The sequence below is a fragment of the Corvus brachyrhynchos genome, unplaced genomic scaffold, assembly GCF_000691975.1.
Source record: "Corvus brachyrhynchos isolate BGI_N302 unplaced genomic scaffold, ASM69197v1 scaffold62, whole genome shotgun sequence".
Lineage (NCBI taxonomy): Eukaryota > Metazoa > Chordata > Aves > Passeriformes > Corvidae > Corvus > Corvus brachyrhynchos.
The window spans coordinates 4,617,620-4,631,952 of NW_008236629.1; the positions used below are offsets into that span (position 1 = coordinate 4,617,620).

At 49.0% G+C, this 14,333-nt stretch overlaps 2 protein-coding genes across 4 annotated transcripts in view; both read right to left on the reverse strand.

The window, feature by feature from the left end:
• The window catches only part of LOC108444778 (histidine-rich glycoprotein-like), a 6,393-nt gene extending 1,954 nt beyond the window's left edge, over positions 1-4,439 (reverse strand). The window contains exons 1-4 of the mRNA XM_017726576.1: positions 4,336-4,439; positions 3,282-3,464; positions 2,096-2,233; positions 816-1,001 (exon numbers count right to left, since the gene is read on the reverse strand). Coding sequence (XP_017582065.1) covers positions 816-1,001; positions 2,096-2,233; positions 3,282-3,464; positions 4,336-4,439 — 611 coding nt within the window. The remainder of the gene's footprint in view (positions 1-815; positions 1,002-2,095; positions 2,234-3,281; positions 3,465-4,335) is intronic.
• Positions 4,440-5,708: 1,269 nt separating this feature from the next.
• Positions 5,709-13,935, reverse strand: LOC108444798 (mucin-2-like). Of its 3 annotated transcripts, XM_017726646.1 has the most exons (7): positions 13,736-13,935; positions 12,442-12,660; positions 10,949-11,098; positions 9,563-9,802; positions 8,338-8,487; positions 6,527-7,158; positions 5,709-5,882 (listed from the first exon to the last, which is right to left on the reverse strand). In XM_017726646.1, exons 1-7 carry the CDS (start codon positions 13,869-13,871, stop codon positions 5,802-5,804), a joined length of 1,608 nt encoding a protein of 535 aa, XP_017582135.1. In that variant the 5' UTR covers positions 13,872-13,935; the 3' UTR covers positions 5,709-5,801. The 3 variants fall into 3 exon arrangements, with proteins under 3 accessions (XP_017582135.1, XP_017582136.1, XP_017582137.1); XM_017726647.1 differs by lacking the exon at positions 12,442-12,660; XM_017726648.1 differs by lacking the exon at positions 9,563-9,802.
• Positions 13,936-14,333: the final 398 nt, after the last annotated feature.

The following is a 14,333-nucleotide window of genomic DNA, read 5'->3' on the forward strand; positions in this document are numbered from 1 at the left end:
ATGGTGCTGGAAGGTGCTTCTCAACAAATCAGAGAGACCTATCAATAGGTAAGGAATGAGGAGGAGCAATGCTTTCAATCTGGCTGGGGCTTTTTATCTCTGCCTCATTACCTAGAACACTTCACTAAATCCTGGGGTAAGAGCTGAGATGGGAAGCTGTGACCAGGGAAGGAAGCATGCACAGGAGTATGTGGTTTTCCCAATGTCACCCTAATAAATGATATCCCAGCATAATAGTGGATCTGGTCACCCAAAGGCCACAATTCACAGCAAGACGTAGTATGCAGAATGAAACTCCTCCCAAAACCCTGGCAGAGGAATCCTTCTTCCTACATCTATAACCACTGAAAAGTTTTAGCACTGATGGGGCAAAGAAACAGGAGAGAGGGAAGAATGTCTACACAGCCATGTCCAAACAGTGCCTAAAATGCCAGTGCCAAAAACACCAAAGCAATGCTACAATTACAGATCATGCCTCCAATGACTACATTCTGGCCAGCTGAAGGACGAGGTCCAGAAGCAAAAAAGGCAAGACTTTCCAACAGTTCCATATCTGCTTAAGCTAGGAAACAGCACAAAATTTCTCCTTGTAGCCTATTGTGTCAGGGAAGCCAAGACCTTTTCCCCAGAACCACAAAACCTTGCTCCTTCTTAAAGAGCCAGATGAAAGGCAAGTTTTAAGCAAAGGCTGTTCCACAGTTGCCCTGCAATTACACCTGTCCCCAATCCCAGTGAGAGGCACAATTTGAGGTGCTCATGTAGCTTCAGGGCAACCACAGGAAGGGAACAAACAACAGCACAGGCCAGAGATTTACCTGGAGTTGGTAGGGTGGTGGTGTATGTTGGTGTTGGTGAGGATGTGCTTGAAGTAGTTGACGTGGGTGTTGGTGATCCAATAACAATGATCGTTGTGCTCATAGGGCTGGTGGTGCTGGTGCGAGTCTCCGGTGACCAGGGAGTGGTTGTCGATTTTGGTGTGCTTGGTGTGGATGGAGGAGTGCCTGTTAGAAAGAGCAGGGACAGAGAAAACAGACAAATGCACAAAGGCATGAGTGTGACCCAATAGGAACTGGACAGAAGCTGCACATGAGGCAGCTGCCACAGACATAGATAGGGCAGCCCCCCCCTCCAAATTGGGACGCAGGCACTGATGAGTTACATATGTGCCCCCCACAGATGGGTCACACTGCTTTGCATGGACTCTCGTGTGCAAAAAACCACCCACATAAAACCCACACAGGAGGCAGAGACCAACTAAGCAGAGACTCCTGCCACTCTCAGCTTCCTGGGCCATGCACACCACCTCACTATCTCACGGAGAACTCAACCACTGGGATGGCACCCAACCACAGGGGAAGCAGGCACAGGACGCACGCTGCTGACAAAGCCTCAGCTGCTTCCCAGCAGCACACAGATAGATGGAGACAAGCGCCAATGGGAACACTGGTAGAATCCAGCTGCCCCAGAGCCTGTGTCCGTGGAAAGGGACAATCTGCATTCTGAAACTTTTCCCCAAACTCTGCCAGCGAAAGCCTTGGAAGCGTCCTACAGCCCAAACCCCTGATAAGTAGCAGCAATGGCCACAGAGACAAAACAGGACAGGAAGGCAAGAAAATTTGCACAGCTGTGCCCAAACAGAGCCTGAAATGCTACTGCCACAAACTTTAGCCCCACTCCAACTGCACTCCATGGGTCCAGTGACTACATTCTGCCCAGCTGAAGGACACTGTCCAATAGCAGCAAAAGCAACATTCCCATCACTTCAGCATCTGTCTAAGCTGGGAATCAGCTCAAAATACCCCCTTGAAGCACTGTTGAGTCAAGAAAGACAAGGCCTTCTCTCAGGGACCTCTAAATCTTTGTTCCTTCTAAACAGCCAGCCTGAAGACTGGTTTGGGCCACAGGACTTTTCCTGGGATGACCAGAAGTTACACCCATCCTTGATCCCATACAGAGACACATATGGAGGTGTTCATGGGCCTTCACTACTCCCACAGCAAGGCCACAAATGACAACAGAATCAGAGAATTTTTTGCCGATTCTGTACTTGGGGGCACAGGGGTTTTGGTGAGAATTACTGCTTTTGGGAACATACTTCCATGAGTTGAGGTGGTTGTTGGTGATCCAGTAACAGTGGTCGTTGTGCTCGTAGGGCTGGTGGTGGTGGTGCGAGTCTCCGGTGGCGAGGGAGTGGTTGTCGATTTTGGTGTGCTCAGTGTGGATGGAGGTGTGCCTGTTGGAAAGAGCAGGGACAGAGAAAACAGACAAATGCACAAAGGCATGAGTGTGACCCAATAGGAACTGGACAGAAGCTGCACATGAGGCAGCTGCCACAGACATAGACAGGTCAGCCCACCCTTAGCACAACAAAGGTCCATAGCACCTTTCTGACCCGGGGAAGCAGAATATTTGAAATCCATGCACAGAAACTATCATGACCCTTCTCTCCTAGCAAAGAGACTGGGGATGGTGCTGGAAGGTGCTTCTCAACAAATCAGAGAGACCTATCAATAGGTAAGGAATGAGGAGGAGCAATGCTTTCAATCTGGCTGGGGCTTTTTATCTCTGCCTCATTACCTAGAACACTTCACTAAATCCTGGGGTAAGAGCTGAGATGGGAAGCTGTGACCAGGGAAGGAAGCATGCACAGGAGTATGTGGTTTTCCCAATGTCACCCTAATAAATGATATCCCAGCATAATAGTGGATCTGGTCACCCAAAGGCCACAATTCACAGCAAGACGTAGTATGCAGAATGAAACTCCTCCCAAAACCCTGGCAGAGGAATCCTTCTTCCTACATCTATAACCACTGAAAAGTTTTAGCACTGATGGGGCAAAGAAACAGGAGAGAGGGAAGAATGTCTACACAGCCATGTCCAAACAGTGCCTAAAATGCCAGTGCCAAAAACACCAAAGCAATGCTACAATTACAGATCATGCCTCCAATGACTACATTCTGGCCAGCTGAAGGACGAGGTCCAGAAGCAAAAAAGGCAAGACTTTCCAACAGTTCCATATCTGCTTAAGCTAGGAAACAGCACAAAATTTCTCCTTGTAGCCTATTGTGTCAGGGAAGCCAAGACCTTTTCCCCAGAACCACAAAACCTTGCTCCTTCTTAAAGAGCCAGATGAAAGGCAAGTTTTAAGCAAAGGCTGTTCCACAGTTGCCCTGCAATTACACCTGTCCCCAATCCCAGTGAGAGGCACAATTTGAGGTGCTCATGTAGCTTCAGGGCAACCACAGGAAGGGAACAAACAACAGCACAGGCCAGAGATTTACCTGGAGTTGGTAGGGTGGTGGTGTATGTTGGTGTTGGTGAGGATGTGCTTGAAGTAGTTGACGTGGGTGTTGGTGATCCAATAACGATCGTTGTGCTCATAGGGCTGGTGGTGCTGGTGCGAGTCTCCGGTGACCAGGGAGTGGTTGTCAATTTTGGTGTGCTTGGTGTGGATGGAGGAGTGCCTGTTAGAAAGAGCAGGGACAGAGAAAACAGACAAAGGCACAAAGGCATGAGTGCAACTCAATAGGAACTTGACAGAAGCTGTGCATGAGGCAGCTGCCACAGACATAGACAGGTCAGCCCACCCTTAGCACAGCACCACACCTTCCTTTCTGGCCAGGGGAAGCAAAATATTTGAAATCCATGCACATACAGGATCACAGTCCTTCCCTCTGAGCAAAGGGATGGTGCTGGAAGGTGCTTCTCGACAAATCAGAGAGACCTACCAACAGGTAAGAGATGAGGAGAAATAATGCTTTCAGTCTGGTTGGGGCTTTCTATCTCTGCCTCATCACCTGAACACCTTGCTAAATCCTGGGGTAAGAGCTGAGATGGGAAGCTGTGATCAGGGAAGAAGCATGCACATGACTATGATCCTGCCTGATTGGCATGTGATTCCCCTTTGTTTCAATGTCATCCTCATGCAGGGCTTCCCTGGGCACTAGCGGATCTCACTAGGTGAAGTGTCAGCCAAAGACCAAAAGTTCACAGCAAAGGGCAGTCTGCAGAGTGAAAGTGTTCCCAAAAAGGCTGGCAGAAGAATCCTTCCTTCTTACATGTCTAACAGCTGACTAACACTGAGAGGGCATAGGAGGAGGAGAAAGGGAGGAAAGTCTACACAGCTGAACCCAAACAGAGCCTGATATGCCACTGCCACAAGACCAAGTCCCACTCCAATTGCACTCCATGGGTCCAGTGACTACATTCTGCCCAGCTGAAGGACATGTTCCAACAGCTGCAAAAGCAACATTCCCATCACTTCAGCATCTGTCTAAGCTGGGAACCAGCTTGAAATACCTCCTTGAAGAACTGTTGAGTCAAGAAAGACAAGACCTTCTCCCAGGAACCTCTAAATCCTTGTTCCTTATGAAATAGTCAGCCCAAGGGCCAGATTTGGCCACAGGACTTTTCCTGGGGTGACCAGAAGTTACACCCATCCTTGATCCCATACAGAGACACATATGGAGGTGTTCATGGGCCTTCACTACTCCCACAGCAAGGCCACAAATGACAACAGAATCAGAGAATTTTTTGTCCATTCTGTACTTGGGGGCACAGGGGTTTTGGTGAGAATTATTGCTTTTGGGAACATACCTCCAGGAGTTGGGGTGGGTGTTGGTGTTCGAAAGAGCAGGGACAGAGAAAACAGACAAAGGCACAATGGTGTGAGTGCAGCTCAATAGGAACTTGACAGAAGCTGTGCATGAGGCAGCTGCCAGACATAGACAGGTCAGCCCACCCTTAGCATAACAAAGGTCCATAGCACCAGCCTTTCCTTTCTGGGCCCAGAAAGGAGACTCTTTGAAACCCGTGCACTGAGACAGTCATGGCCCTCCTTTCCTAGTGAAGAGATTAGGCATGGTGCTGGAAGGTGCTTCTCAACAAATCAGAGAGACCTATCAATAGGTAAGGAATGAGGAGGAGCAATGCTTTCAATCTGGCTGGGGCTTTTTATCTCTGCCTCATTACCTAGAACACCTCACTAAATCCTGGAGTAAGAGCTGCAAGCAGAATATGTGGTCCAGTAATGAAACATGTACAGGAATATCTTTCTGTCTGATTGACATGTGGTTTTCCCAATGTCACCCTGATAAAGGACATCCCAGCATACAAGTGGATCTGGTCACTCAAAGGCCACAATTCACAGCAAGATGTAGTAAGCAGAGTGAAACTTCTCCCAAAAGCCTGGCAGGGGAATCCTTCCTTCCTCCCTGTATCTATAATCTCTGAAAACCATTAGCATAGACAGGGCAAAGGAGTAGGAGAGAAAGGGAAGAACGTCTGTAAAGCTGTTCCCAAAGAGTGCCGAAAATTCTAATGTCACTAACATAAGACCCACTCCAAGTGCACATCCTGAGTCCAGTGACTACATTCTGTCCAGCTAAAGGATGAGGTCCAACAGTAGCAAAGCAAGATTTCCCACCAGTTCAGCATCTGTCTAAGCTGGGCACTAGGATGAAAAGCCTCCTTGGAGACTGTTCAATCAGGGAAGCCAAGACCATCTCCTCATGACCTCAGAATTCTTGTTCCTTTTGAAACAGCCAGACCAAAAGGCCAGCTTTGGGCACAAGACATTTCCTGGAATGCCCAGTAGTTATCGACCCCATCCTCAATCCCGGAGAGCCTCAAATGGCAGTGCTCACAGACCTTCATTACAACCACAGGAAGGGAACATAGGAGAGCACAAAAAATAAAAGTACCTGGAGTTGGTAGGGTGGTGGTGTATGTTGGTGTTGGTGAGAATGTGCTTGAAGTAGTTGAGGTGGGTGTTGGTGATCCAGTAACAGTTGTTGTTGTGCTCATAAGGATGATGGTGGTGGTGGGAGTCTCTGGTGACCAGGGAGTGGTTGGCGATTTTGGTGTGCTTGGTGTAGGTGGGGCTGTTAGAAAGAGCAGGGACAGAGAAAACAGACAAAGGCATGAGTGGGACTCAATAGGAACTGAACAGAAGCTGTGCATGAGGCAGCTGCCACAGACATAGACAGGTCAGCCCACCCTCAGCACAGCAAAGGTCCCTAGCACCAGCCCTTCCTTTCTGGCCTCAGAAAGCAGAATCCTTGAAATCCATCCACACACAGGGTCATGGCCCTCCTTGCCTGGTGAAGACACTGGGGATGGTGCTGGAAGGTGCTTCTCACAAAATCAGGGAGACCTACCTATAGGGAAGAGATGAGGAGGAGTAATGCTTTCCATCTACCAGGGACTTTCCATCTCTGCCTCATTACCCAAACACCTTGCTAACTCATGGAGTGAGAGCTGAGATGGCAATCTGTGGTCAGGGAAGGATGTATGTACAGTACCAAGAGGATCAATATCTTGATAGGAGAGGAGGACATAGACCCCTGTATCCTTGCTCCTTTTGAAACAACCAGCCCAAGGGTGACCTTTGGGCAAAGGCCATTTCAGGGGACATACAGCAATTAGTCCAATCTCAGATCGCATACAGAGGCACAAATGGAGGTGCTCACAGACTTTCAATACCCCACAGCAAGGAAACACATGAGAGCACAGATAAGAGGAGTACCTGGAGTTGGTAGGGTGGTGGTGTATGTTGGCGTGGGCGTGGATGTGCTTGAAGTAGTTGAAATGGGTGTTGTTGAGACAGGAACAGTTGTTGTTGTCTGTGGGGTGCTGCTGGTAGGGGTGGTGGTGCTGGGGGGCATCGGGGTGGTGGAAAAAAGGGCAGCGGGGTGGTGGTGGTGGTGGGGGTGGTACTGCTGGGAGTCTCCTCTGCTGTTGGCGTTGGAGCAGTTGTTGATATTGTTGTAGAGGACACAGCGCTCGTTGTGGATGAAGGTGTGGAAGTTGAGGTGCTCGTGGTGCTTGGAGTTGGAAGACACTCTGGTGTGTTGGGGGTGCAGCAGATACTGATCTCGTAGTTGAGGCAGACTGGCATCGGTATTATACCTCCTATCTGCTGATCTTTATTGTTACAGATGAGCCCTACGTTAACATTACATTCCACTTTCTGCCCTAAATCTGCAATGGAAGTGTTAGGGAATTTCTCTGCTCGGCATGAAATATTCTCAGCTTTCGCACAGACCCAGGAGGGGTCGTTCTTCAAAATGTTCTCAAAGGTTTCGTAGTCACCACTGTTCCTGTCAGAACTATCTGGGTAACTCACATCGATCCAGTCTGTCCAGATGCACTCACATTCTGGGAGGTGACAACAAGATGGACAATTAGAAACAGACAGGTCAGAGATGACAATCCAAGGCACCAGCTCATACACAGGTGGGGCTCTGGGCACCCCCTGCACCCAACGGTGCCCCTCAGACACTGCTACTGCACTCAGCCAACACTGGCCACAAGAAAGCTCAGTGGTGTGGCCAGGCCTCCCCTTCTTGGCCCTACAAACCACTCCAGGCCCAAATTGGGACGCAGGCACTGATGAGTTACATATGTGCCCCCCACAGATGGGTCACACTGCTTTGCATGGACTCTCGTGTGCAAAAAACCACCCACATAAAACCCACACAGGAGGCAGAGACCAACTAAGCAGAGACTCCTGCCACTCTCAGCTTCCTGGGCCATGCACACCACCTCACTATCTCACGGAGAACTCAACCACTGGGATGGCACCCAACCACAGGGGAAGCAGGCACAGGACGCACGCTGCTGACAAAGCCTCAGCTGCTTCCCAGCAGCACACAGATAGATGGAGACAAGCGCCAATGGGAACACTGGTAGAATCCAGCTGCCCCAGAGCCTGTGTCCGTGGAAAGGGACAATCTGCATTCTGAAACTTTTCCCCAAACTCTGCCAGCGAAAGCCTTGGAAGCGTCCTACAGCCCAAACCCCTGATAAGTAGCAGCAATGGCCACAGAGACAAAACAGGACAGGAAGGCAAGAAAATTTGCACAGCTGTGCCCAAACAGAGCCTGAAATGCTACTGCCACAAACTTTAGCCCCACTCCAACTGCACTCCATGGGTCCAGTGACTACATTCTGCCCAGCTGAAGGACACTGTCCAATAGCAGCAAAAGCAACATTCCCATCACTTCAGCATCTGTCTAAGCTGGGAATCAGCTCAAAATACCCCCTTGAAGCACTGTTGAGTCAAGAAAGACAAGGCCTTCTCTCAGGGACCTCTAAATCTTTGTTCCTTCTAAACAGCCAGCCTGAAGACTGGTTTGGGCCACAGGACTTTTCCTGGGATGACCAGAAGTTACACCCATCCTTGATCCCATACAGAGACACATATGGAGGTGTTCATGGGCCTTCACTACTCCCACAGCAAGGCCACAAATGACAACAGAATCAGAGAATTGTTTGTCGATTCTGTACTTGGGGGCACAGGGGTTTTGGTGAGAATTATTGCTTTTGGGAACATACCTCCAGGAGTTGGGGTGGGTGTTGGTGATCCAGTAACAGTGGTCGTTGTGCTCGTAGGGCTGGTGGTGGTGGTGGTGGTTGTGGTGGGAGTCTCCGGTGATGTGGAAGTGGTTGTCAATTCTTGTGTAGGGGGTGCTGTGCTCGGTGTGCCTGTTGGAAAGAGCAGGGACAGAGAAAACAGACAAAGGCACAAAGGCATGAGTGCAACTCAATAGGAACTGAACAGAAGCTGGGCATGAGGCAGCTGCCAGACATAGACAGGTCAGCCCACCCTTAGCACATGAAAGATCTGTATCAGTAGCCCTTCCTTTCTGGACTCAGAAAGCAGAACCCTTGACATCCATGCACAGAGATGGTCATGTCCCTCCTTTCCTTATGAAGAGACTGGGGTTGATTCTGGAAAGTGCTTCTCACAAAGTCAGGGAGACCAAGCAAGAGATGAGGTGGAATAATGTTTTGGATCTGGCTAGGGCTTTCTGTCTCTGCCTCAATACCTGAACACCTCACTAAATCCTGTGGTAAGAGCTGAGAGGGAAATGTATGTTTCGAGAGTGAAGCACAGACAGGAATATGTTCCTTCCTCATTATCATAAGAGTCCACTGATTCAATGTCAGCCCTCTGAGGGGCTTCCCAGAGGACTAGTGCATATCATCAGCCAAAGACCACACTTCACAGGAAGTGACATTCTGCAGAGTGAAATGATTCCCAAAAGCCTGTCACAGGAATCCTTGCTTCCTACATCTATCAACACTGGCATCCACTAGCACTGACATGGAAAAGGAGAAGAAAGTGGTAAAGAAAGTCTGTAATATTTTTCCCAGAAAGCACCTGAAATTACAGTGCCACAAGAATAATACCCACTGCAATTGCACATCTTAAGTCCAGTGACTACATTCCTGCCAGATGAAAGACAAGGTCCAACAAGAACACAAGATTTCCCATCAATTTAGCATCTCTCTCTAAGTCCAGCAGGAGTACTAGCATGAAATACCTTTTTGGACCCTTGTTGAGTAACAGAAGCCTAGAGCTTCTCACCAGGACCCCTGAATTCTCATCACTTTTGAAACAGCCAGCTCAAGCGCCAGCTTTGGGCAAAGGACATTTCATGGGATGCACAGAAGTTATACCCAACCCCAATTCCACACTGAGGCACAAATGGAGGTGCTAACAGATCTTCATTACTCCCAAAGCAAGGGGATACAAGATCACACAAGGCAGAAGTACCTGGAGTTGATAGGGTCGTCGTATATTCCGATATGGGTGTGGATGTGCTTGAAGTAGTTGAGGAGGTTGTTGATGAGCCAGTAACAGTCGTTGTTGTCTTTGCGGTGCTGATGCTGGTGGTGGTGCTGGGTGGCATCGTGGTGCTGCCAGTGATGATGGGAATTTCAGTGGGTGTTGGAGTGGGAGTGGTTGTCAATTCTGATGTAGGGGATGCTGTGTTTGGAGTCTTAGTAGGTGGGGCTGTTAGAAACAGCAGGGACAGAGAAAACAAAGGCACAAAGGCATGAGTGGGACTCAACAGGAACTGAACAGAAGCTGTGCATGAGGCAGCTGCCACAGACATAGACAGGTCAGCCCACCCTCAGCACAGCAAAGGTCCCTACCACCAGCCTTCCTTTCTGGCCTCAGAAAGCAGAATCTTTGACATCCATGCACAGAGACGGTCATGGCCCTCCTCTCCAAGCAAAAAGACTGGGGATGGTGCTGGAAAATGCTTCTCACCAAACCAGAGAGATCTACCAATAGGTAAGAGATGAGGAGAAATAATGCTTTCAGTCTGGTTGGGGCTTTCTATCTCTGCCTCATCACCTGAACACCTTGCTAAATCCTGGGGTAAGAGCTGAGATGGGAAGCTGTGATCAGGGAAGAAGCATGCACATGACTATGATCCTGCCTGATTGGCATGTGATTCCCCTTTGTTTCAATGTCATCCTCATGCAGGGCTTCCCTGGGCACTAGCGGATCTCACTAGGTGAAGTGTCAGCCAAAGACCAAAAGTTCACAGCAAAGGGCAGTCTGCAGAGTGAAAGTGTTCCCAAAAAGGCTGGCAGAAGAATCCTTCCTTCTTACATGTCTAACAGCTGACTAACACTGAGAGGGCATAGGAGGAGGAGAAAGGGAGGAAAGTCTACACAGCTGAACCCAAACAGAGCCTGATATGCCACTGCCACAAGACCAAGTCCCACTCCAATTGCACTCCATGGGTCCAGTGACTACATTCTGCCCAGCTGAAGGACATGTTCCAACAGCTGCAAAAGCAACATTCCCATCACTTCAGCATCTGTCTAAGCTGGGAATCAGCTCAAAATACCCCCTTGAAGCACTGTTGAGTCAAGAAAGACAAGGCCTTCTCTCAGGGACCTCTAAATCTTTGTTCCTTCTAAACAGCCAGCCTGAAGACTGGTTTGGGCCACAGGACTTTTCCTGGGATGACCAGAAGTTACACCCATCGTTGATCCCATACAGAGACACATATGGAGGTGTTCATGGGCCTTCACTACTCCCACAGCAAGGCCACAAATGACAACAGAATCAGAGAATTTTTTGCCGATTCTGTACTTGGGGGCACAGGGGTTTTGGTGAGAATTATTGCTTTTGGGAACATACCTCCAGGAGTTGGGGTGGGTGTTGGTGATCCAGTAACAGTGGTCGTTGTGCTCGTAGGGCTGGTGGTGGTGGTGGTGGTTGTGGTGGGAGTCTCCGGTGATGTGGAAGTGGTTGTCAATTCTTGTGTAGGGGGTGCTGTGCTCGGTGTGCCTGTTGGAAAGAGCAGGGACAGAGAAAACAGACAAAGGCACAAAGGTGTGAGTGCAACTCAATAGGAACTTGACAGAAGCTGTGCATGAGGCAGCTGCCAGACATAGACAGGTCAGCCCACCCTTAGCATAACAAAGGTCCATAGCACCAGCCTTTCCTTTCTGGGCCCAGAAAGGAGACTCTTTGAAATCCGTGCACTGAGACAGTCATGGCCCTCCTTGCCTAGTGAAAATACTAGGGATGGTGCTGGAAGATGCCTCTCACCAAATCAGAGAGACCTACCAGTAGGGAAGAGATGAGGAGGAGTAATGCTTTTCATCTGGCTGGGGCTTTTTATCTCTGCCTCATTACCTAGAAGCCCTGAGTAAATCCTGGGGTATGAGCTGAGATGCAAAATTCTGGTAAGGGAAGGAAGCATGCCCAGGAATGAGAGCACAAACAGGACAGGACAAGTGGACATAGTCTCAAGCTGTGCCATTGGAAGTTGGACATTAGGGGGCATTTCTCCACAGAACAAATTATTAGACACTGCAATGGACTGTCTAGAGAGGGCAGAGCCACAGTGCCTGGTGGCTTTTAAGACAAAACTGGATGTGGCACTTAGTGCCATGGTCTAGTTGACACAGTGGTGTTCAGGCAAAGGTTGGACTGGATGATCTCAGAGATCTTTCCCAACCTAACTGATTCTGTGAATATATTCCTGCCTGATTGTCATGTGATGTCCCTGTGGTTCAATGAAGGCCTGATGAATGACTTCCCTGGGCACTAGTGAATCTCATCAAAGACCACAGTTCACAGCAAGGGGCAGTCTGCAGAGAGAAATTGTTCCCAAAAGCCTGGCAGGGGAATCCTTCCTTCCAACATCTATTACAACTGACTACTGTTAGCACTGACAGGACAAAGAAGGAGAAAGGGAAAAAACTTGCCACAGCTGTGTCTAAATAGAGCCTGATATGCCACTGCCACTAGACCAGGCCCCACTCCAACTGAACTCCATGGCTCCAGTGTTTCCATTCTGGCCAGCAGAAGGATGAGGTCCAAAAGCAGTAAAAGCAACATTTCTCATCAGTTCAGCATCCTTCTAAGCTGGGCACCAGCATGAAATGAGTCCTTGTAGTCCTGTTGAATCAGGGAAGCCAAGACCTTCTCCCCATGACCCCTGTTCTTCTTGTTTCTTATGAAACATCCAGCCCAAAACACCAGGTTTGGAACAGGCCATTTCCTGGAATACCCAGGAATTATACCCATCCCTGATCTCATACAGAGGCAAAAAAGGAGGTGCTTATGGACCTTGATTACTCCAGTAGTGAGGGAACATGTGAGAGCACAAAATGTAGAAGTACCTGGAGTTGGTAGGGTGGTGGTGTATGTTGGTGTGGGTGTGGATGTGCTTGGAGTAGTTGACACGGGTGTTGGTGATCCAGTAACAGTCGTCGTGCTCGGGGTGCTGATGCTGGTGGTGGTGCTGGGGGGTACCGTGGTGCTGCCAGTGATGATGGGAGTCTCTGGTGATGAGGGAGTGGTTGTCAGTTCTGGTGTAGGGGGTGCTGTGCTCGGTGTGCCTGTTAGAAAGAGCAGGGACAGAGAAAACAGACAAAGGCACAAAGGCATGAGTGCAACTCAATAGGAACTGAACAGAAGCTGCACATGAGGCAGCTGCCAGACATAGACAGGTCAGCCCACCCTTAGCACATGAAAGATCTGTATCAGTAGCCCTTCCTTTCTGGACTCAGAAAGCAGAACCCTTGACATCCATGCACAGAGATGGTCATGTCCCTCCTTTCCTTATGAAGAGACTGGGGTTGATTCTGGAAAGTGCTTCTCACAAAGTCAGGGAGACCAAGCAAGAGATGAGGTGGAATAATGTTTTGGATCTGGCTAGGGCTTTCTGTCTCTGCCTCAATACCTGAACACCTCACTAAATCCTGTGGTAAGAGCTGAGAGGGAAATGTATGTTTCGAGAGTGAAGCACAGACAGGAATATGTTCCTTCCTCATTATCATAAGAGTCCACTGATTCAATGTCAGCCCTCTGAGGGGCTTCCCAGAGGACTAGTGCATATCATCAGCCAAAGACCACACTTCACAGGAAGTGACATTCTGCAGAGTGAAATGATTCCCAAAAGCCTGTCACAGGAATCCTTGCTTCCTACATCTATCAACACTGGCATCCACTAGCACTGACATGGAAAAGGAGAAGAAAGTGGTAAAGAAAGTCTGTAATATTTTTCCCAGAAAGCACCTGAAATTACAGTGCCACAAGAATAATACCCACTGCAATTGCACATCTTAAGTCCAGTGACTACATTCCTGCCAGATGAAAGACAAGGTCCAACAAGAACACAAGATTTCCCATCAATTTAGCATCTCTCTCTAAGTCCAGCAGGAGTACTAGCATGAAATACCTTTTTGGACCCTTGTTGAGTAACAGAAGCCTAGAGCTTCTCACCAGGACCCCTGAATTCTCATCACTTTTGAAACAGCCAGCTCAAGCGCCAGCTTTGGGCAAAGGACATTTCATGGGATGCACAGAAGTTATACCCAACCCCAATTCCACACTGAGGCACAAATGGAGGTGCTAACAGATCTTCATTACTCCCAAAGCAAGGGGATACAAGATCACACAAGGCAGAAGTACCTGGAGTTGATAGGGTCGTCGTATATTCCGATATGGGTGTGGATGTGCTTGAAGTAGTTGAGGAGGTTGTTGATGAGCCAGTAACAGTCGTTGTTGTCTTTGCGGTGCTGATGCTGGTGGTGGTGCTGGGTGGCATCGTGGTGCTGCCAGTGATGATGGGAATTTCAGTGGGTGTTGGAGTGGGAGTGGTTGTCAATTCTGATGTAGGGGATGATGACAGCAGAGCCAGAGAATTATTTGTTGCTTCTGTAGTTAGATGCAGAGGAATTTGGTGGGAATCACTAATGCTGAGAACATACTTCCATGAGTTGAGATGGTTGTTGGTGATCCAGTAACAGTTGTCGTGCTCAGAGGGCTGGTGGTGGAGGGGGGGCTGGGAGTCTCTGGTGATGTGGAAGTGGTTGGCAACTCTGGTGTAGGGGGTGCTGTACTCGGAGTACCTGTTACAAACAGCAAGGACAGAGAAAACAAAGGCACAAAGGCATGAGTGCAACTCAATAGGAACTGAACAGAAGCTGTGCATGAGGCAGCTGCCACAGACATAGACAGGGCAGCCCACCCTCCGCCTAGCAAAAGGCCCTAGCACCAGACCTTCCTC